At 32.3% G+C, this 24,160-nt stretch overlaps 1 protein-coding gene across 1 annotated transcript in view; it reads left to right on the top strand.

The window, feature by feature from the left end:
• The window catches only part of LOC129216368 (uncharacterized), a 100,147-nt gene that overhangs the window by 39,508 nt on the left and 36,479 nt on the right, over positions 1-24,160 (top strand). Inside the window, exons 10-12 of the mRNA XM_054850582.1 lie at positions 11,960-12,015; positions 17,207-17,417; positions 20,209-20,302. Of these exons, the coding sequence (XP_054706557.1) occupies positions 11,960-12,015; positions 17,207-17,417; positions 20,209-20,302 (361 nt within the window). The remainder of the gene's footprint in view (positions 1-11,959; positions 12,016-17,206; positions 17,418-20,208; positions 20,303-24,160) is intronic.

The raw sequence follows: 24,160 nt of genomic DNA, 5'->3' as shown, positions 1-24,160 counted from the left end.
TCAATACATTATAATGCTTTCATAGAAACTTCTTAAAAATGCATGTGATTATTGAATAAAAAAAATATATATCAATCAAATAACTTTTTATAGGGCTCTATAATTATGCAATCGCGAAGTGACACAAGATAATCTTCAAGAGTTAAAACGATAAAAACATTTCTCTATAACAACAAAACAGTGATTTGACGACTGGAAGAATTATTGCAAAACGATTCTTTCAATGGTGAAAAAACTCATGCCCTTTAGCATGTATGACTTCGTTTGAATTTTTATCCAAATTTGTTTGCATCGGGAATAGGTTTTTTAAAAATGCTTTACTCTATCAAAATTTATATCTTCAATCCGCTACTCGACTATTCAAACCAGAGTTCAATCTACAATTGATCTGTGCACCATATTACCGCAGTTTAATCTACAATTGAAACTGGAAATAGATTTTTTATAGATGTATATTTCAATCAATGGTGAACTGGAGGCAGATGATAGCTCATTGAAGCTGAGAGCGCCGACAGGACTAGATTATTCAATGAGGAAAAGTTTAAGCCCCTCACAGTTTTTGAAGTAGCCAGGGTGATTTCGAAGAGCAAGATATAAAAAGTGTTTTCATATATAACTTTCTGTTACTTCAATTATTTTTTAACTATTACAATCAGCTCAGCTAGTAGAGAAAGATTTTTTTTATGTCTCAGGAGGTTAGAGAAATAGTTTCGAAGCACACAAAGGGGGGGAAAGAAAACTTTTCCATTTAGCTGAACTGGCAAAACAGCACCACATTGAGCACTGATAGATTACCAACACGATTCCCTGCTCTTCCGAATTCCAAAAATAATGCATTATAACTTTTCCAAAAAGTATAAAAACTTTAGTAGCGAGATGTTTTGTATGACAACTTTTTAGTCAATGAATCAAAATTTTAATTGTCTCTAAACACTAATTTTATTCATATTAAAACGATTTTATGACAATTTCTTGTTAGCTAATGTGTGTTTGGTTTCGCTTTAAGGTTATACATATTTAAGAAACTCGACCCCGCAAATGAAATGGTGAAATGCCGCCCCTGTATGCAGTAGAAGTCATTGGAGCCCACTTTGCTTAGGATTTTCAAAGACTTATCTAATTATTTACAAGGACTCTAGAATAAATTAAATTATTTAACGCACTTCATTTGTACTTCCCAGTCTCTGATATTTTAGTACTTGATTGTAAATTTTTACAGTCCAGTTCTAACTTAGTGAGAAATAGCTATTTTAAATTTAAAAGAAAAAAGAAACCCTAGATTTCTCATGACAACAACTTTTCTTCAGTTGCAAGTGGAGCAGAAAATGAATAGAAATAGAAGTAGTGTGTATTTTTTTCCGTGCTAAACAGATAGACAATATGCAGAAGAAGTAAGATAAAAGCAATCAATACAAAAGAATTTCCAAAATACTGCATTCGGGATTGAATAAATAGCAAGATACGAAATATGTGAGTCACAAAAATTTATTTCAAATAATATGTTAACAACGAGAGAACCATGATTTTTACATTTTTAATAGAGGATGTGGCAAGGAGCTGAATTTGACATATTCTGGCATTCCTCTCCCTCTACCATTTGTTAAAAATTTTTAAATTTAAGGTTTGTAGCCACACGTTTCCAAATATTCAAGGTTTTCAAGCACTTAAAAATGGAATTTGTTTTTTCGAACAATTTTCATTTTTTAAGGAACGAATCACGAATTTTTTAGGGAGTTAGGGAAAAGCAGAGGCCCTAAGCAATAGCTTGTTTATCTTATAGGCAAATTCGGCCCCGTTTGTAATTCACTCTCGCAGATTTTTGCTCGATTTTTTTTTTTTGTAATTTTTACGAAAATTCGTCAGTTTTTATGGTTAAAGGATTTTTACTATTTTACCAATCTTTGTTAGGTTTTTATAGACTTTTATAAAATTTCAGCAATATTTTCCAAAACTTTTGATGACTCAATTATTTAGATTTCAATAATGACAAGGACTGACTCATTTAAACTTAGATGATTATGAATTATCTTACTTTTTAAACAGTATTTATAAAGTTTTTTTTTTTTTTAAATTACGCCCACCATCGTTCTTTCAAACATAAGGCGTCTTGCTGTCCAGTATAACAATGAAGTGGCTTCAAATTGTGTTAGGGCCTGGAAATCATCACAATTATGAATATCATGAAGAGAGGAGCATCCAACTCGGAGGGGGGTTTCTTGCCCGAAATCTTTATTGAAACTGTTTGCTCATTTTAAGCTCTTCACCACTGAGAAAAAAAGCATTTGCGGTCTTCCCTCAGAAATTTCTAAAGACGAAGTTTTGTGCCAACTGTGATGACGTTATGTGATTTCGTACACATCTGGGTTCCCAACCTTAGAGTTTTTCTGAAATTTAAGTTTCAAAAACCCAACTTTAAATCATTTTATGAGACATAGGGTGAGATGGGGATTTTAAAGTTTGAAGTTAATGTCATAAATACACACTTTAAACTGTCTTTAATCATTATATTGGAAGGGTCAGGGCTTGACCGCCCTCAGCAATTTGTTTATATTGAAGTTGTAAAAACTCAATAATCAGTATTAATCTAAAAGATGAGATGTGAAGAGATAGGGTGGGCGTTATCCCTTAGAAATGTTTCGTGATCAAATTTGGGATGATTCTTTTTCACTAATAGAGGTCGAAATATGAAAGGCCTTGCCCAGAGATCATTTTACTAATTAAAAATATTTCCTTAAAATGAGTAACTAAATGTGAAATGCATTTAATAAAGGAATTAGTTGATATAATGCAGTAATACAAGCAATTATTATTCGAGTTTTGAATAATTGTTTTTGTAAAATGAACATAAAATTCATTATGTCTTAGTGAAAATTTTGTAATCAATGACCAATCAAAGCAATTGTTGAAACAGATAGTGCTGTCCTGAAAATGAGCAGGAAATCCCCCAACATTTGAGAACTCTATCCTTTTACTCTTGTTGTCACTTTCCTATAAAAAAAATTGCTTTTTTTCTTCTTTAATACGGTGGTTTCCTCTTAACTTACTTAAAATCAAGTGATTGCTTCTCATGTAACGAAAGGTTATGAAATTTATTATTTCTTCCAGCAATTAAAGTTAACAGCAAAAAAAAAAAAAAAAAAACATGGTCCCTTGACTTCACACTACCACCTCCCTCAGTCTGAAAGTTCGGACGAAGGAAGAGAAAAAACAAACAACAGTGCTGAGATGTCCACAATAAAAACACATGTTTTGCATTAAAGTAATTGTATTATCATAGTCGTACTAAATCGTCCCATAGTCGTCCTTACAGTTCGGTGTTCTTTTTTTCTTTGCTTCCAGTAATAGATCAAAAGCATGATTTCCTTATTGGGAAAACGTGTTAAATTTTTTCGCAATAAAGGTGTAAAATTGCCGCCCCCCCCAAAAAGTGCCGCCCGGGGCGGACCGCCCCTCCGCCCCTCCCTAGCTACACCACTGCCTCAGTCACATGCAGGACAAAGTGACTACTTTTTTTGTGGAATGGCCCATTATTATTCCCATGCCCATCTGCAGTACTTCCGCCATTAATTGATGAGCAATCCAGTAGGAAAATGAAAATGCATAAAAGAGAGAATACATTTTGGCATCTGTAGAAGTTGTTCAAAAATTTAAAAATGACATTGCAGTTCATGAGATGATCACCATCCATATCAGCCAGGCAACACAGAGAGCTCCAAGCTGAATACCTCTCAGTCAAATTTGGTGCAAATGTTTTTTTTTAGATAGTTGTTTCCTATGAGTAAACTAAAGGAAGCCACTCCAACAGACCTAGGCAAGCTACTAGGGGTGTTATAAGTTTTGCTGATTAGGGGATATGTATTTTTAAATTTATTATAAACATTTCTTTTAATATTATATGGAAGCAGAGGAGAATCAGGTAGTGTAACAAGAGATCTAGTCTTAAGAAGTTTAATTTGCATGCTCATTACCAAAAGTTGGTCCCTTTGGATGGCAAGGTTTTGCCTAGTTTTCTTTTCAAAAAGTTTCATTCTACAGGAATGGACAAATGCAGTTTCATTGTACTTTGAATTTGTAAGCAACTAAGTAGATGCTTGTATATCGACAAGAAACCTATTATTGTCCTCAGGACTGGTTTTTAGTTAATCAATTACGATTGAAATAGCCACTATCCCTCCATCAAAATTGTTGCAATGTTTCCTAACAGAACAGCTAATACTGAAAGAACTTGAATACTCCAGCAGTTTTTTGTAGAGGAAAAACAATTGTCTTATTAGTATTTAGGACCATATTGTTTTGATAAGTTCAGGTACTAAGGGCATTTAAGGCCTGTTAAAGTACACTCTCTAAGTCAAGAAAATCACATTTATCTCTTTAGATAAGTTAACAATTCGTTCAGCAGTGCATCTATTGGATGGGCAGATACAGACTACCATTGGGGGGGGGGGGGGGGGTTCGTACTGAAGAACTCCCACCCTTATGTAAGTACTACAGTTTTGGTAATAAAAAATTTCTGAAACTGCTTGGGTGTCAATAAAAAGCATCAAATCAGAATAAGGCACTTAGTAGAGCATTAGACGTTTCTACTTAATTTCAGAAGCAGTATTTCAAAAATGTACTTAAAAAAAGTAATGATTTGAAATTGTTCATATTTTATTCATCAAGTGCTTGAACACAATGTGGACCAGGGTTTGAAAATATTAAAAATATCGGATATTTTGATATATATCCGATGTTTTCAATCAGCATAAACTGAAGTCTTCAAAATAATAAATGCATCCTCAAATCATTCTTTATTTTCTTATGGGTCATTCTCCAAAAAACGTAACTTTTGAACATGAACGCAAATATTTTTCAATTTCAAAACCTTTTGTTTTCTTTTTTTGTATTCTTACAATAAAAGTGTTTTTTATTAGAAGTAAACACAAACAATGACCCAGCTAAGTTCCAATTATTTTACTCATAAATTAAAAAAATAAAATAATGCCTTGTTCACAGAAATAAAAAAAAAGAAAAAACCTTTAATATTTAAAAAGCGAAGTCAATTTAATATCAAAGTAGTAATTTTGTTAATTGTGCAAACAATCAGCTATTTTAATGATTAGTGGGAATATAATATTAAGCTCTCTTAATCAGGGGCGGCAAAAAGGGGGGTCAAGAGGGGGCGTTCGTACCCCCAAATTTTTTGAGCAGAATGATAGAAAATGGGTGAATTCAATTTATGTAAGCCGGAAATCAATGTTCATTAAAAAAATCTCGCTGGTTCTCAGTAACTATTTGATGAAACTGGACACATTCCCAGACTAGAAAAAGTGTTTTTCGTTATTTGAATGATGACTTGGAAATTCATGACTAAATATTTCATACTTGTGTGCCCAGTGTAACGATGGTATGTCCAATATGAGAGGCTTGTGCAAAGTGGTGTGGCTACATGGTTTTCTCAAGAAAATTCATTGATATTTTACATTCACTTCTACGCTCATTTTTCAAGTGTATATTTATTTGACGAGTGTTCATCTCTTTCTTTTGCTAGAAACACGTTTCAGCTGCTAAATGCATTATCTGCTTTCATAGAAACTTCTTAAAAATGCATGTGCTTATTGAATTAAAAAAAAACATATCAACAAATACCTTTTATATGGTCTATAGTCATGCAATCTCAGAGTGACACAAGATGGTCTTCAAGAGTTAAAACCATAAAAATCTTTCTCTATAACTTCAAATCAGTGATTTCACGACTGTGAGAATCATTGCAAAACGATTCTTTCAATGGTGAAAAAGCTCATGCTTTTCAGTATGTATGACTTCGTTTGAATTTGTATTCAATTTGTTTGTATTGAGGAAAGTGTTTTAAAAATGCTTTACTCCATCAAAACATCTTCAATCGGTTACCCTTAATTTTCGGACTATTCAAGCCACAGTTCAATCTACAATTGATCTGTGTGTTCATACTATCATAGTTGAATCTGCAATTGAAATTGAAAATAGATTTTACATAGATGTATATTTCAATCAATCGTGAAACTTTTTCAAAAAAATTCTTCCTCCGAGCCAATTTTAAAAAGGAGCTGAAAAAAATAAAAAATTCCACATGACGATGTGAAGTCAAACACTGATTTTTTAATACTTTGTATGAAGTAATAGATTGTTTTTCGAATAAAATTAACACAAGATTTGATGATAATTATTTTTCTGCATGGTTGGCTCTATATTACCTGGAATGGATTTTCTGAAAACGAAAAATAAAATGTTTCAATTATGAGTAAAGTTTTTAGCACTAGGCAAGAAAAATTACAAGCAATATACCGTCAGACCGGTTATCACATCCAGAGACTGCAGTTCTGTCCTTGTTATGGACTCTTCAGCCTGGAATAGTGAATAACAGAGCTGGTGGCAGATGACATCTCATTGAAGCTGAGAGCGCTGACGAGACTAGATTATTCAATGATGAAAAATTAAGCCCCTCACAATTTTTGAAGTTGCCGGTGTGATTTTGAAGAGCAAGATATAAAAAGTGTTTTCATACATAACTTTGCTACTTCAATCTTCAATTATTTTTTAACTATTCCAATCAGCTCAGCTGGTAGAGAAAGATTTTTGTTAGGTTAGAGAAAGATTTTCGAAGCACAATGGGCAAAAAAAAAAACGAAAAAACCTTTTCTCTTTAGCTGTACTAACAAAACAGCATGACAATGGGCACTGATAGTAACACTTCCCTGTTCTTCCAAATTCCAAAAATCATGCATTAAAACATTTCCAAAAGGTATAAAAACTTCAGTATCGAAATTTTTTACATGAAAACTTATTAGAAAATGAATCAAAATTTTAATTGCTTCTAAGCACTAATTTTTATTTATATTAAATCGATTTCATGACCACTTCCTGTCAGCTAGGCTTGCCAGACTTCTGAAATGTTCAACCGGGACACCAGGATGTATCCCCCCCCCCCCACAAACGTCGCTAGTGTTCAAAAGGTACCCACCTGTGGCTGATTTTTGGTGTTTTAAAGGGCAGTTTATTTTTAATGTTATGAATAAATGGTTACTAATTATAAACTTAAAACAGGAGTTATGAAAAATGACATAAGTGGATAAGATTTGAATATTTCACTTTCTAAGATGTAAATATTTAATGTAAATATTTTTTTAAAACTGAAATAAGATGTAAATATTTACATTTTATTTCAATTTAAAAACACTTTGAATGAGGAACAAAAAAAATGAACTATATTTAGATATACTTTTCATTTTATAGGGCTTTTTTAGTCTTTTCTGGTTTCAATCTTGTAAAAATCCTCACAAGCTAATCCGGTATCAATTTTCAAGTGACTGTTACAAATGATAAAGTAATTATCCTAAATATTCCTTCACAGTTAATTATTTTTAAAAATAAATTATAAAAATAAAATTTTTAAAAATTTGTCTTTTTACGGGACGTGAAGTAAACCGGTCAGGACGCCGGAATTTTGTCTGAAAACCGGGACTATCCCGGTCAAACCGGGACGTCTGACAAGCCTACTGTTAGCTAATGTGTGTTTGTTACCGCACTGTGGTAATACATATTTAAGAAACTCGACCCCCCAAATGAAATGCTGAAATGCCGCCCCTGCTCTTAATTAAAGTACTGCTTAGTTAGTAATTTTAAATGCATGTTAAAGACTAGTATTTAGTAAATTTGAGGACATATAGGCAATTTATAATTTTGGTAGAATGCCTATTATTGATGTATTTCCCTTCGGTCAGTTATTTTCACCTCAGAAATAATGACATTGATAAGGTCTGTCATGGAGGTGAGGATCTTTCCATTAATATAGGCCTAATAGATACAATTTTCATGGAAAATTTGTTTTTTCTTCGTTGCTACAATCTGCACATGTTAAGCATATGGAAACAAGTTCACTTCTTTTTTTACATTAATTTATATCCCTGAAATTCAAGTTCATGGAGGTTAGAAGTCAGAATAACCAAACTCAGTTGAAAGCAAAATCTATCTTGTTTTTTTATAAACCTCGCACAACTTCAACTATGGCTGAATATAAACAAGGGGGCTCCATTGTTTCATGAAAAATAAAATTCGATGTCAATTCTGCCACATGTGAATGAGGGAAATGGCATTTTGTGTTAAGGTAACAGAGGTGAGAATTTATCATGTGACATGACTCCTTGTCCCTCTAAAAGGAACTAAAGCACAATATTAAAAAATTAAATATACTTAAAGAATTAGTATGAGACACTTGTGAAAGGAATAATAAATAAATAAGAATATACTTTTAATTAAACAAGTTATTAAGCAACATAAACAGCCACATAAGGTGTGTGACATGCCACGGAGGTGAGAATCCACATGTTGTGAACCAAACATATACTGAAATAAAAATTATTATTAAAAAATTGTTGACAGGTTTGAGTCGATATATTTTTGATGAAATTAAAAACCATTGTTAAATGAATTGTTCCTCAAAGTTTTTACTGTAAAAGGTGTGTGACAGAAAAGTTACACTTTTTGAAGAATGACCCTTATATTATTATTACAATATGTAGACTCAAAATTAAGGTTTCTTTCATTATTTTTTGTGTTATATTTCATTTTATATTTCTATCAATTTCAATGGAGTTAATTCAGAATTAGCTATTTTACTCATTTTCCTTCTATTAGCTACTTTTGCACAGTTTTATGATTCAGAAGTAAAAAAATATGCAGCAGTTGGTGCTTAGTCATGAGACGTTTTTTTTTCCTGATCAACGTTTAATACTTAATGAGGAACTTTCAATATGAATTAAAATTCTTACCAATAATTTTATGAATATAAAATGAAAAAGGAATAATATCTTACTTCATTATATAAATGATGTAGTAATACATTGTAAAAATATAGTGCATAACATTTTGGGTATTTTTAATAATAAATGAGCAATATTATTATGATTAATATAATTTTTATATTGAAAATATATGAATTGTTGTTAAAAAAATAAATATCAAAAATATTAATATATCGTGATATAAAATCGGCAAACCCTGATATGGAGTGATTATTTTGTCGACAGTTTGGGGGGGGGGGGTCATGAACCCCATGACCCTTCCCTTATCTCCGCCAGAAATTACCCCTGTTAATTTGTCTAGAGCAAACGGCAATCGATTAGCAATCAGTCTCAGTTAATTTACAAATCATGTTTGTTGGAGAGGTTGGATGATTATACTTCATATTTTCAGCAGGTTTGTTAGGTTTGAGAATTTGTAGATGACAATGTAATAAGCTTTATTTTATATTTTACAAATGATTCAGACTATTAATTAGTTCTAATTTCTGTCTTTAATCACAGCCAATTTTTAAAAAAACAAAGAAAGTTGTTTGTTCAGAATAATTTCCCCTCTGTTATTGAGTGTATTTATATTACTGTAACATACGACATAGGATAATGTCACTCAATATAGCAGTATCTTCTAGTATGGGGTACCTGTATTCAGGGTTCGAAAATATGTTATTTTGATATATATCCAGTATTTTCAACAGGGGTCTGGCCAGAGGAAATTTAGGTTCGTTAACGGAACCTTCACAAAAATCCGATCAATCGAAACGGACCTTTCACAAAATCCCAATCAAACCAAAATGGACCCTTCACAAAATTCTGATAAACAAAAACGGATCTTTCACAAATTGTTTATTGAAAGAGCAAATCTCAAATCAAAATAACGTATATTTCCATGTATAAAAACGATCATTTTTGGAACCTTTTATAAAGTTAATATCAGCTTATACAAAACCTGCTAATTTTGCAAAAAAAATCGGCACTCTTATAAGCGATAAATAACTACTTTGGCCAAATAAATATAATGCTTGTTGTTCGTTTCTTTGAAAGAAATTAACAGCTAAAAGTCAGTTTAATTTATAATTTTGCTTGTTTGTTTTATGTAGCGGTATTGTTATAAACTTCTCTGAAAAAGTGTCAACCTTCTCTGAAAAGCGTCATAAGCAATTTTCTTCCCGCTCATGATTTAATAAACAGTAATGTACAGCGAAATGAACTTAGAACTGCAAATGATAGTAGAAGGGGGGGGGGGGGTGTGATCGCTTCAGATAGAGTTACCAACTTCAAACTTATGGCCTTTTAGCGTCTAGGAGTGCTATGTTTAACTGTTATTTTGGGAGAAAGTTATATGGGTTTGAATTTGCGATGCTAAAAAGGATAAATAACTTTAAATAAACTTTTATTTACAGTTTTTTTTCTTTAGATGCCTACATTTTGAAAGATGCAATCTTTTTACATCCAATATGAGAATCATATTTTATTCTTTTTTCAAGCTTACTTGCTTTATTAGGATGCAAATAAATTAAAAGTTCCTTTATTTTTGTAACAAGGCTTTTTTCAACTGTTTAAATGCGAAATTCTATTTTCCTTTTTTATGAGTCAAAAATTAAAATGCTGAATTGATGGGGTTGTTTTTTTGGCTTCAACTGTATCCAGATATTAATGATATGTTTATCATAAGACTCTAAAATGCAATTCTAAAATAATTTTAAACATAGGACTCTAAAAAGCAAATCTAAAATAATTTAAAACATAGGACTCTGAAATGCAATTCAAAAATAATTTTATCAAAAATATTTCTTTTACAAGCCATTTTTCTATTTTTGATACCTTGACTTCCAGGATTGCAGTCTCCATGCATCCGTTATGGGAATCGGATTTTTTGAATTTTCGATGTTTAGTACGCTTTAAGAGGTAAACAAATAAAATCTTTTTTTATTTTTGTAAAAATAACGGATTTTTTAAGTTATAAACGAAACTCTGTCCTCTCAAACAGTGTCTTGGATCAAAATGTTAATTTTTATTTCTTACAGTTATTTTAAATACTATACAAATAACATTTCTAATATAGTTTAACATGATGTAGAATGGTAGGCAAATATTGATACTTGAGGGGTGCCCATCTCCCAGTGAGCGATGCCTCCCCCCCCCCTCCCCACCGAATACTAGAAAAGCACTCAAGAATGATATTTTCAACAGAAAAGAGGGAAAATACTCAACTTTAAGTGTCAATGATGCAGTTTCCACCATCTCAAGATTCTAAAATTTCGTTTAAAAAAAATTTGCAAAATTAATTAATTTTTCTCAAAATTGATTTTTTACAAAATTATTTGATTTTTCACAAAAAACGGAGCCTGTGAAAAATCCTGAACAGACCCCTGTTCAATCAGCACAAACTAGCCTTCAAAATAGTAAATACATCCTCAAATCTCACTCTTTATTTTCTTATAATAGTACAATGTATGAACTTAAAATAAAAGTTTCTTTTATTATTTACATCTAATATTTCATTTTACATTTTGATCAATTTTAATGGAGTTAATTTAGCATTTGCTGTTTGACTCATTTTTCTTCTGTTAGCTACTTTTACAGTTATATGATTCAGAAATAAAACATATACATTAGTCGGTACACAGTCATAAGACATTTTCTTTAGATCTGACCAACATTTAATATTTAATTAGGCACTTTTAATGTAAATTAAAATTGTAACATTACTCATAATTTTATAAATATAAAATGCAAATAGAAAAGGAATATTATATTACTTTGTTATATTAATGATGTATTAATACATTATAAAAACATAGTACATAACTTTTTGGTTGTTTTTAATTATAAATGAGCAATATTACTTTGATTAATATAATTTTTATATTGAAGATACGGTAGTTGAAAAAATAAATATCAGATATATATCATGATATATATCGGCGAACCCTGCATACGTGCACCCAACATCCACGAACAATAATGTCAGAAGCAAAATTTAGAATATGATTTGCATCTCTTTCAGTTCAATAAAAAATAACTCTTGAAGTTTTTCCGAAATGTTTATTGCTTCATTTTATTAAGTTATGAAATTTCCTCTATTGATATCTTTTAATGTTTTTGATACTAACTTAATTTCATTACATGTCTGTATATTTTAGTGTTTAAAAGTTATCGATGGTAAGGCGCAAATCCAGTTTTTCGGAACACATGACAAGTAGGTGGTTTTGTAATTCTTGCTTCAAAATGTTGTTCCTTTAAAATCTAAATATAATTCCCTCTAACTTTACATCCAAGCACTTAGTATGCTAATGTTATTACACTGATTTATATATGTACCCAGGCATGTGGTTTTTCCGCTAATTGGCGGAATTCCGTGACTTTTAATCACAGATTCACGGAATTCCACTTTTATGGTTTCCCTTTTGTTAGATGTTTTGAGAATGTTTTCCTTTTAAACTCTTACATGTGTTCTGATAGCTATTAAAAATTCACAATCACAAATTATCAAGACTATCTGTAAGAAATTCTGAAACTGTATGGGGCTTTAAATCTACATGCAGCTTAGAGAAAATATTGTATACTTTTTTGTTCATTTTAAAAACATGGTACTTTTTTTATTTCATTAATTATTTTCTGCTTTTTAGGTTTGTGTGTTTGAAATGATTCAATCAATTTTAATTGCTTATATCAGACAATGACAGAGTTTGGTAAATGTATTTAATCAATAAAATTAGCTTGCACAATAAACAATAAACTGCATAATAAATAACATTGTAACACTGAAAAACATTTAGCTTCATTTACATTTCTATGTACAGCATTAGTTGAATGCAAGCAGAATATTTTCAATGTGGTAATACATATTTTTCTCTGCAAACAAACTGGAAACACATACACTGGTGTGCAAAAATTAAGGACGAAGTCGAAAAATTAGCATATCAGCTGAACGAAGAAGCAGAGCGGACAGAAAGACCAATCAGGAGATTAAGTAAGGTGATGTACGGTAGCACATGTGCAGATATGCAGGCAGACGTAATGGGGGAGTATCTGAGTAGTATAAAACATGTTGTCAGTGTAAGATCAGTATTTCTGGCAAAGAGATTGCACGCCGTATAGCAGTTAAAATCACACCGAGTTGCTGCCTCAGTGAGAAATGGTGAATAATCAATCTGTTAGACGACATCTGGATGCTTTTACCCGAGGTCGAATCATTGGGAAGTTGGAGGAAGGCCGCAATGTGACAAGTGTGGCTGCAGAGTTCGAAATTGCTCACAGCATCGTTTCACGACTTTGGAGACAATTTCAAACTACAGGAACAGCTATCCGGGGGTTCAGTAGTGGTCGTTCACGAGGAACCACACCCGCAGATGACCGGTATATTGTCTGACAGGAAAGAAGAAACAGGCGGCAGACAGCGGGAGAAATCGCTAGACACGCGACTGGACGACCGATATCACGTTTTACCGTGGCCAGAAGACTGCACGGTGGTGGTCTGTTTGCACAATGCACTATACGGTGTGTACCTTTAACGCCTGCCCATCGGAGAAGGCGTTCTCTGGTGCCGGGAACACCGGAATTGGAGAGACAATAAAGGGGGACTAGTACTCTTTACAGATGAGAGCAGATTCAGTCTGAGTGGCGACTCTCATCGCATACTCATCTGGAGTGAGCGGGGAAGCCGCAATCATCCCTCGAACATCATTGAAAGGGACAGGTATGGAGGTCGCGGTGTTCTCGTTTGGGGAGGCATCATGCTTGGTTGTCGTACAGACCTTCACATCTTCGACTCAGGTTCAGTCAACGGGACCCGTTATTGTAACGAGATTCTTCTTCCATATGTGCATCTTTTTAGAGGCGCTATGGGTCCGCAGTTCCTTTTCATGGACGATAATGCACCATGTCATCGCACAGTAGCTACCGAACAGCTCTTAGAGAGTGAGGATATTGAACGTTTGGATTGGCCGGCACGATCTCCGAATCTCAATCCCATCGAGCATGTATGGGATTTTCTGGGCAGACGCTTGGCAGCTCGTACCTTACCACTAGTAACGATTCGGGAGCTTCGATTGGCGCTGCAAGACCAATGGGCAGCAGTGCCTCAACAACTCATTGACACCCTCAGGGTGGCGACAGATCAGGGAGATCAGGGAAAAGTCAGGGAACTTTATCACTCAGGGAAATATCAGGGAATTTTGAAAAAATAACAAAAATTCAGGGACAATTGATGAAAAGAAGAAAAAAAAATATTCTTTTCAAAATGCAGTATTTTTATTCCCTACGAGTTTTTCACTAATTATTTGTTTTAAAAAAGTAAAATTAATGCGGTATGATTATAACCTGCCCCGTATTTGTGCATCTTTTTTCCTCAAGGTCAAAGTATTCAATCAGGATGAGCTTCCTAAGATTGCTTCTGTGTCTGTAAAGTTGTTCATTTTAGCTAGCTTGAATTTTCCTTCTCGGCATTCCATGCTATGTAAAATAAACAACCCAACAGGCAAAGAGGAAGCCGTCATTTTTGACTTTGCTCCCTTGCCTTTACTCATTGTCTTGAAGTATTTAGCATACTGTTATCACAATTTCAAGATCAAATGTTTATTTTTTAAAAAGGGCTGATAAAATCTTAAATGCTATCACTTAGCATTTTAATTTGGTAGCTAAAATTAAATTTTGACTGAAAATGAATTTTTTTTTTTTTTTTTGCTATGGCATTATTCGCTGTCACTTCAGATTACACGAAGGTTTTTTTTTCAGACTTTAAAACTCTTATTTTAAAACCATATACATATATATTTTGAAATTAATTATTGTTTTTGCATTTCAATGTTGTTCATCACTAAATTAATCTAAGTTTTTTTTTCGACAACTAATAAAACCATTTGAAATTGAGTTGTGTAAATTAAATAAATATTTTTATTTTTTTAACAGTTAAAATGCCCTATTCAATCTTTAAAACCTAAGTTCTTGATTAGAGAATAGCTCAATATGACTAGTTGTTGTAAGATTATGTGTTTACATAAATATGTCTATTAATGATTTACCTAAGTAAAACTACATTACTTCTATACTTTAACTATCACTTATCATTCTTGCAGCAACAATTATACTGCTTAAAAAATCAGTTCAAGATTATTTTCATTTAATTTTTTTAGTTGCATCATGATTAGATATATGTCTGTAAGAGTGGTTTTGATAATTTCTTAAAATTCTTATGTTAACTGGTTCCTGGAAGTAAAGTATTTGCTTTAGGTTTCCTTTAAGATTTCTGTGTTGAAAATTTAATGTACTGTTTTTACCAAAAAAAGGAGCATCTTTTCAATACATATATATGTTAATTTACTGCTTAAACCGTTTTAAACACTGCATTTTATTTAATATGCAATGCTTTTCAGGTAGGGCAAAGAAAGAAAACCATTATCATTGGTAACGTAAATCAGGGAAATTCGGTGAACTTAACCAGGGAAATCAAGGAAAAGTCAGGGAACTTTTTTTCTAGTTCCTGTCGCCACTCTGCACCCTCATTCTCAGCATGGGCAGACGCTGTGAAACCTGCCTAGCAGTTGGGGGAGATCATATCCCCTACTAAAGTCCGGATGTTTCTTGCTGGACACCCATCACAGGGATGTTTCAGCCTTCAGTCGCATTGCGCTCTATGCTACTTTTTCAATAAAGCTTCTTTTTATCCCTCTGATTTCTTTTTTAGTAAGTGTTGCTTACGTTACACATGTCCTTACGTATTAGGAATCTTATGGTATTAAATGTGTTGATTTGGAAAGGTTTTGTACAAAGTTATATTGAAAAAACCGTCTCGTCCTTAATTTTTGCACACCAGTGTATACTCGAATGCTAGTTTACTTGAAAATGGACAAATATGTTGAGGCCAAGCGAAGGAAATAGTTCCTAGCGCCTTGTCCGATATTCTGGTGAAATTATGCTCTTCACTTTAGAAATCGGATTAGTTAAACCTGAGCATGTGTAACTTTTTTTGTCATAATTTCTGTCAATCATTAAATATTTTCTATTTTACGAGCGATGCAGTAAATTCATCCTCTGAGAATTTTATCCATTTGAATCAAACGCGTCAGCCAATAGCAGCTCATAGACAGATAGCGATCTCCTATTATTCACAAAGTAGATAGGTTAGGTGTAGCTAATAAATGTGACGTTTTGTCTGTTAACTCGGTTATTCTTCCTCATGTCGTCACATCATTGTCAACTTAAGTTGCAAGCAAGTATAGCTGATTATGAAAATATACCAGAGATGAACCTTCCAAAAATAAAAACACATGTCTGCGAAAAAAGATGCAACTCAACCTAGCCTTTTATTTACATTTTGTTATGATACAGCATTTACATTAAAAGTTCGCCAATCTGTAATATGTCTTTCATATGCTAATTTGATATTGTTTCAAATTGGTTTTCGACATTTTTTTCCTTGGACTGCCAAGCTTGCCCCTTAGTGCCAAGCTCGTTAAAACAGATTTACTTCGCCAAATAAAATGAAGAAATCTTTCTTTAAAATAAGTGATACTTTTGCTTAATTAAAAACTCCTTGTTGGTGACAATTACTCAGTACAATATATTGTATTGAACGAAGTATAGTCTTCAAATAATTTTACTTAAGAATAACTTTAAAATAGCTACTCCACGTTCTGTTTTATGTATTTTGAATTAACATCATCTGGAGTAATTTTTTACGAGCTTTCCAATGATTTCAAACACGAAACAATACAGTATTTTATTCATAAAGACTAAGGTTTTTATGCAATTTTATGGCTTGAAAATAAAATTCCTAACTCATTTTCATGCATTGTAATCTGATTCTGAACTATTTCAAAATTTCAAGTCAGCTCATCAGGATTTCAGTTACAAATCTATTGCAAGACTCCTCCCGAAAAGATCTATACCTAAGCAAGTTAATAAAAACATAACAATGATTAAGTTTCCATAATTATGAACTCTGCATGTAATAATTTGTTGACTTGAAAAATCTAGTTGTCAGCCATTTTTTTTAACAGAAACCATTAAGCTTACGCTTTTCAGCTTCCAAATTTCGTCAAAATTGCTTCAACATAAGCATGTGAACTCAAAAACTATGTGGATATTCAAGTAGAAATAAATAAAGTCTTTGCTCTTAAAAATTGTTGAATGATTTTTAGAAAGTTTTGTAAAGAACTTGTCAGTTCAGAAATAATCATCTATATTTAAATTATTAATTCAAGACAACAGGAAGATATTCAATAGAGAGGTTAAATAGAGAGCTTGTTTTTAATGCAAGTTTTAACAGTAAGTGAATTAAAATAATCGAAAAAAGAAAGAAATGTGTTAGTATTTTTTTCACAGTTTGTCTTTTAATCTCTTGTTTTTCCCAATCATCTCAATTTACCAATAAAAAATCTTTATTTCAGGAACTGCGTTGAAGCTAATACCTGCTATTTGCTGTCTAGAAACCATCCAAATCCTAAATATGTTGGACAAAAGACATATTATTCTTCCATTACTGACTTAGATTTTTATACCCAAAACTATGCACGAAAGTATGGACCATATTGTTATGCTGAGGATAAAGTACAATTTCTTCCAACTGATAAATGGCATTGGGTAAAGGAAAAGCCTCAGGTATTAATGCATTATTTCTAAAGTTGAAAATTTTAGTTTTCACAACAGTATTCTGGCCCTTAAATTCATTTTTGTACGTTCCTCAAACCAGACACTTCCACCCAGGACTGACTGAGTTGTACCCATGGCATTAGGACTTTTTCAAAAAACCTATAACTTTAGGTTTTTCCTAAGAAGTTTCTTAAAAAAGCTGAAAAAATTGTTCTGGGATTTTTTTTCCTTACAAAAGTGACTTTTAAAGAATAATTCATTTAAATTTTTCCCACAATATCCAACAAACTATTATTACCATTCTTCAATTTTATTATTTTGTTTTTCTGTCGTTAATGAACTGTTGAGTCACAGCTAGTTTTCAGTGTTTAAGGTGGGCATTCAAAAGTTTTTTAACATAAAAGCTAAAATTGAGAGAAAAGTTTTTGCAAAATGCTAAAATGTTACACATTCTCATATCTTTTTATATGCCTCAGTGTGCTTCATCTCGGGTTAAAAATTAAATTCAAGTTTCCTTAATGGTATCTTTAAAGAAATAGTGCTGCAGTTACTTTTTTTAAACATGAAATAAAAAACCTTGGATTATGCTTACTAATTAGAAAAGACAGATTTGGTTTCTAGAGCGTTGCAGTCCCCTACTCGTAATAATGCAATTATTGGGGGGGACATGCTGGATAAGACTAAGTATTGTTGACATAGGCGTGCGGAGGGCTTCAGAAATGGGGGTACCACTGTACCAAGAAGTTGAAATTGCATTTGTAAAAGCTTCCACACTTGTTCGCTTAAGGAAAAATTTTAAATATTTTGAGTAAAAAAGCATTTTTAAAGCGTATGAGGCAAGAAATTAATGTGCCTAAAAATATAAAATTTTAACCACTTTTACATTAACTTTCATTTCTATGTGCTAACGGGGGTACCACGGTACCCCTGGTGATCCCCGTGTGCACGCTTATGATTGTTGAACTAAATAGTAATTTAAACATTGTTGCTAAAATTTGAGAAAGATTAAGTTGACTATTGCCATGCTTGCTTCCTCTCTTGAATTATACAGTGCTACAAAAAATTTTCAACCAGAGGGCAACTTGTAGCCTCAGACAACAATAGGCCAGATCTAGTTTTCAGTGTGTTTTCTAGATTAAAATGAGGTGGCTCGTAGTTGTACCTTGAGTAAATAAAAATAGAACTAAATCTAAGGATCCAGAAGCAGTCAAACTTTAGATGAGATGCAGTTGCATGAGAGAAAAATAGTTTAAAAAGAATACATTTTAAAAGGCTCAGAAAATAGAGTTAACCTGAGAGTGATGTCTTGAGCATGTCTGTTACTGGCGCCGTTACCCTACTGACTTGTGAAGAGTTAAACAATCCTTTAGGATTCATTGCCCATCTGGGAATCATTGACATACAACTCACTGGATCATTAATATCTTTTATATTTTTAACCTATTTGTGATGACATGATTTTTACGTTTGGCGCACATATCTGGCTATGAAATTGTAAAATTTGTGATTTGCTATTTTTCATGCACTCATAGTAAAAAAATAACTCCTTAAGATGTTATAGATTTTTTTATGAAGATATTAGTATTTTATTTTAAATTTCGTTATGTTGCTTTTGTATTCTCATGAATATAAGTGATATTTTATAAAAATTTATAAACTTTTTGCACTTAGCAAATGAAACTAGTTAGAAATTTACAGCTTATTCCTACCTTTTAATAATGCAGGTTGAGCAGAAGAACTTTTAACTTTAAAATTTGTTGTTGGAACTCTAAATGCATGCCGGTTCGAATTTCTACAGGAAAGAACGTGTTCTTAGCATGACAAAAGTTACGGAACAACTTGTCAGGAAAACTCTAGAAACTGGAAAAGAGAATAGTTGCTAATTGAAAGTGTCCATATACTCTTTGCTATACACCCAAACCTGTTTTTATGCTGTCTTTTTTATGCTTTTTTTTTTTTTTTTTGCGATTTTTTAATGCATTTTTTTTCTGTGTGGTATATTGAAATTTCAATCAGATTGGGATTCAATTGACAAAATTATTTTTAAAACGAGTGTAAGGTTGTATTTTCAAGTGACGACATAGGCACCCTGAGGGGATGTTACTGTGACCTCCCAAAAATTTCTTTATTCGGGAAATTTTCTCCAACTACTTGGAAAAAATTGTCATCACTTGTTTTTTTTTTTATTTTTAAATATTGGAATTTTGTAAGTTTTTGGGTTATTTTCTATGTAAGACTTTTTATGCAACTTGTAAGACTATGTAAGACTTTTTTTTTCTTTTAAACTCTGTTGCGAAAATAACATTTTAAAGCTACTCATGAAGTTGCAAACAATTTTTTTGTATGTGGTCCCTATCCACCGCATAAAAACAGGTTTGGGTGTATAGTAAACTTGATAATGCATATTGCGCTTTTAATGGCTTAAATAGGCTACATTAAGAGGTCTTATTTGTTTTTCTTTCAGCATTAGAATTGATTGTTGTTTATTCTAGTTTTCATAAAATTTTCATAATGAAAATAATTTGAATGCAGTTAACTAGTGAAATAAATGTTTTTTTTTTTTTTGGAAATCATATTGTGTTAGTAACTTAAATATCATTTTGTTTGCACTTGTTATTTTTTTAGTCATACAGTGAGGAATATCATTTTTAAAAATTAGTTATTGTTTTGTTTTATCAAATTACATCTATGACGAAGTTAAATTTTCTCTTACAAATAAGCATGTTCCTGTTTCCAATTTAAAGTTTTGAGTTCATAAAATGTTTTGTGGCTTTCAAGTATACAAAGAAATTTCAAATAGTTTCAGTCACCCTCTCCAAAACGAAAACATGTTAGAAAATCTACCCATGGAAAAAGAGCTACTGTAAATGGAGAGACTGATCATAATACTGGAGGTTTGTGTTCAAGTTTTTCAATTTTATTGCTTGTTGGAATAGATTGTTGCCCAATTCTTTTTTTTTTTTTTTGAAAATTATAAATTTTAATTGCCTACTGAACTACTGGGATTGTTTTGTGCCCTTTTTTTGTCTTTGAAATTGTTTTTCTTTTGGCCCAAAAATGAGTAAATTTGTACTGTTAAACAAGTTGCCCTTTCTGCTGCCATAGATGTTTTCTGATGCACATCGTACATAAGTACGAGCTTCCACTTCTCCCCCACACTGACTTTTTTTCATTTTCAAAATTTAAATAGCTGAGAATAGTGAGCTTCGTTTAAACATGTTGTTATTGATCCGAGTGAAAAAAAAGAGAAACTTTCTCCTGCCTCCACATAATTATCAAAAGCTCAATTCTTATAACATGTATTTAATCTCTCATGGGTGCTCAAACTGGATGCCGTAAAAAGAGGTGAGGGGTGCCACTAAGTTGTTATGATATTAATATACAAGAAATCTTTGTGCGCCAAATAAGGCTATCTAGACCAGGAAGACCATCCGGTGCCTATTTTTTTGATGTAACATGAAAAAATTCGCTAGATTGAGACTTCATCAGAAAGCCTAATTGATGATAAAGCATCATCAAAAAGTTTTAATTCAGACAGCAATAAACAGGGTTGCCACGCACCGGGAAAATCAGGAAAACCTGGAATTGTCAGGGAAAATGAAAATGGCCGAAAATCAGGAAAATGTCAGGGAAAATGAAAAACTGCATATTTTTCTCGAAATGTCTGGGGAATTTCTTTTATTTTGGGATCGTTCTTGATTGTTCTTTGCGCAGTCCCGCAGTCTATGACCTCAAAAAAAAAAAAAAAAAACTTTCAGCCTTGTTTCCCCCCCCCCCGGCACCATTCGCACCATTCCCATTGTCCTTTTGTCCCCTCTTTCTTCCCCCTGCTGTTCTTTTTATCAACTCTGCCATTGGCGCACATGCGCAGAAGGTACTTCTTTTCTTCCTAGTTTGAGCGAGCTCTGTTTAAATGCTGCTTGTTTACATCAGCAATTCTGAAGTTGTTATGATACACAGCACATTGTTTTGTCTGCGAGTGCGACTGACGTACTTAATGAGCTGCAATAATCTTTTCAAATTTTGTATTATTTCTTTAAATTATTTTCTGAAATCGTATTCTTCTAGACAATTTTGTTCTGTAAATTTAGTTCATTAGACAATTTTGAACTTAGAAAGTTTCTTTTTTACAGAAGTATCGCTAATCTTTTAGTATTTTGGTAGTGATCTTTAAAGACTTTCAATGCTCTTCTTTCTTTCAAAATAAAAGTAATCCGATTAAAAAAAAAATCTGCACATCAGAGAAGTTTCTGATCATTGCTTAAAATTTAACTTTATGACAGGGTGCCCATATAGGGGAGCAAGGGGGGGGGGGGGCTTGAGCACCCCTCCCTTTGAAATTAAAACTTCCTTGCTTTTAGTACTTCTTTCTTTGCAAAAATGTAAAAACATTTCTTCTCCAGTCATTAATGAATAAGGTGTTAAAAATGTCAAATTCTACCGACTCTAATCTGTCCTGAAATCAGTTTCCACGGGGAAAATATCCTGCTAAATCATGGTTAAAATATCAGACCTCCCCCCCCCTTACAATTTTGCATATGGGCGCTCATGCACAGAAGATTATGGTGCAAGTTGCTCCATCAAAATTGGGGGGGGGGGGGGATTTTTTAAAATTATTTTACTTTATTTTTATTAAAATTATTTATTTTATTTTACTTTATTATTTTCATCTGTGTGTGTGTATTTTATTGCGGAGCAAGCACATTTTTCTTTCAAAACAATAATTATTAAAAATAAATAAATAGGTAAAAAATAACAATAAAAAAAGAGGGTTAAAAATAAAAAAATGTGCTTAGGCGTTCAGAAATATTGGGGGGGAGCACCCCTGCTTTATGAACAACAAACAGGGGAAATATGTGGATCTAAAAGATGCATGATTTTTTTACAGGCCAAAGTCTAAAAGCGCTGTGAATTCAATGGATTGGAGGGATGGAAGGCAATAATTGAAAAAGTTTAGGTTTCATAAGTTTTTAGTTCAGATTATATTAGAAATTAACTTTATTTTTGTGATACAGATGTCACAATTGTTAATTTCGCAGTTCTTTCACTTGATGTAAAGCAGTGGCTCCTCGCTATTGAAAATTAGATTATGCTACATTTACATTAATTCTCTATTAGTGATTTGCTTCACATGTGTTAGTACATTAGGGTAGTTCAAAAATACACTTAAAAAAAAGGCTTCTCCTAGAAAACAGGACACCACTCAATGTTTTTAAACTTGTGGATAGTAAAATACTGGAAGAATTTTAACTTCCTATTCCAACTGAAAGAGGGTGCTCGACCCCCTCTCCAAACTTCATAAGTATGGGGAGGGGGCTAAAAAAATACATTGAACTGAAAAAACAATGTTACTATTATATACACGAGTTATATGCATATACATTGCAATAAAATAATTACTTACATTTAAAAAAAAAACACAGCTGGGGAAATTAAATGTTTCTAAATTTGTGACTTTTCTATTCTATGGCTAATGTTAAATTAAGGGGTCATTGAGCAACCTCTTAAAATTTGAGTAAGAAGCTAAAATTTTTACAGCACAAAACTATTAGTAAGTTTAAAAAAGATAACGGGTGTCTTGTACTCGAGCTGAGAAAAAAAAAATTGAACCACCCTTGGTACATATTTTTGATTATTTCAGCTTGAGTAAATTAAATTTGGTAACCATTGTTTGTAAAGTTTGAAAATGAGGTAAGTTTTATCAAAGTTTGAGATGCATATATTAATGTTGCAAAATGAAGGTGGAGATCGATAACCTGGAATTTTTCTCAAAACCACCTGGAAAACCTGGAAATGTCAGGGAATTTCATTTTTGAACTTCCGTGGCAACCCTGAATAAAGCAAAAGTTATCCAGAAGAATGATGTTGAAATTACCTGAATCATATTTTACAGTAAATTTTGTTCCTTCATAATTCAATGTTAGTTTAATGGTATAAAAAAAGTTGTTAATTTTTCTTGAAGCCTAATGCATCATGTTGAGGAGTTGAAAAAGAAAAATGTTGCTGTGTACCGTCATTTTTTCTCCAACAACAGTGTCCTTATCCCTGACACTGGAGTATCAGATGGAGAATATGATACAGTGCTGTACATATGTGCATGTACCATGCGCAGGAGCTTCAAAAACAAAAAAAAACTCCCAGAAAATTACAAAGTTTCAGTTGCCCCAAATGTGATGATTGATCTTTCTCTTTTCCATGGAAGTAAACATGGAATTTTTCGGTTATCAAAACAAACAAAAACAATACAAACAATTAAATGTGGTTTTATATTGATATTAAAGAATTTCTCTCTATATATTTTTTTTATTTGATAGAATTTTTTAGCGTTTTCCTCTTCAACTCTGCATGAAGAAATCCTTCCCCAGGGTTGGCCTTATTATGGACCCATGTTTCTAATAAGATCAAGTCGCCTTTCATTGTCAAAATTGCTGAAAAACGTTAGTTGAAACTTAAATACAGTTGTCTCTCTGTTTAACGACGCTCTATTTAACAATTTTCTCTATTTAATTTCACCGACATAGATGCTCCGCTTTATTTTTAGAAGCATTCTATTTAAGGATGCATTCTACTTAAGAACGATTTTTTGTGGTCCCTTGAGAGTCGTTAAACAGTCAACTGTACTCACTTGGTTTTATTTCATTTTCTCATTTTTTATAAGTGGTTTGATGAATATGCAAAACTGGAGCCAATTCAATTTAAATATGTGAGATCTTTGGTTATGAACCTTACAAGGGCTTTATTTGGCTCACTTA

Source organism: Uloborus diversus, chromosome 2 (assembly GCF_026930045.1).
Source record: "Uloborus diversus isolate 005 chromosome 2, Udiv.v.3.1, whole genome shotgun sequence".
Taxonomy (NCBI): domain Eukaryota; kingdom Metazoa; phylum Arthropoda; class Arachnida; order Araneae; family Uloboridae; genus Uloborus; species Uloborus diversus.
Note: the sequence above shows the minus strand (reverse complement) of the source record. Positions and strands in the feature narration are given on the sequence as shown.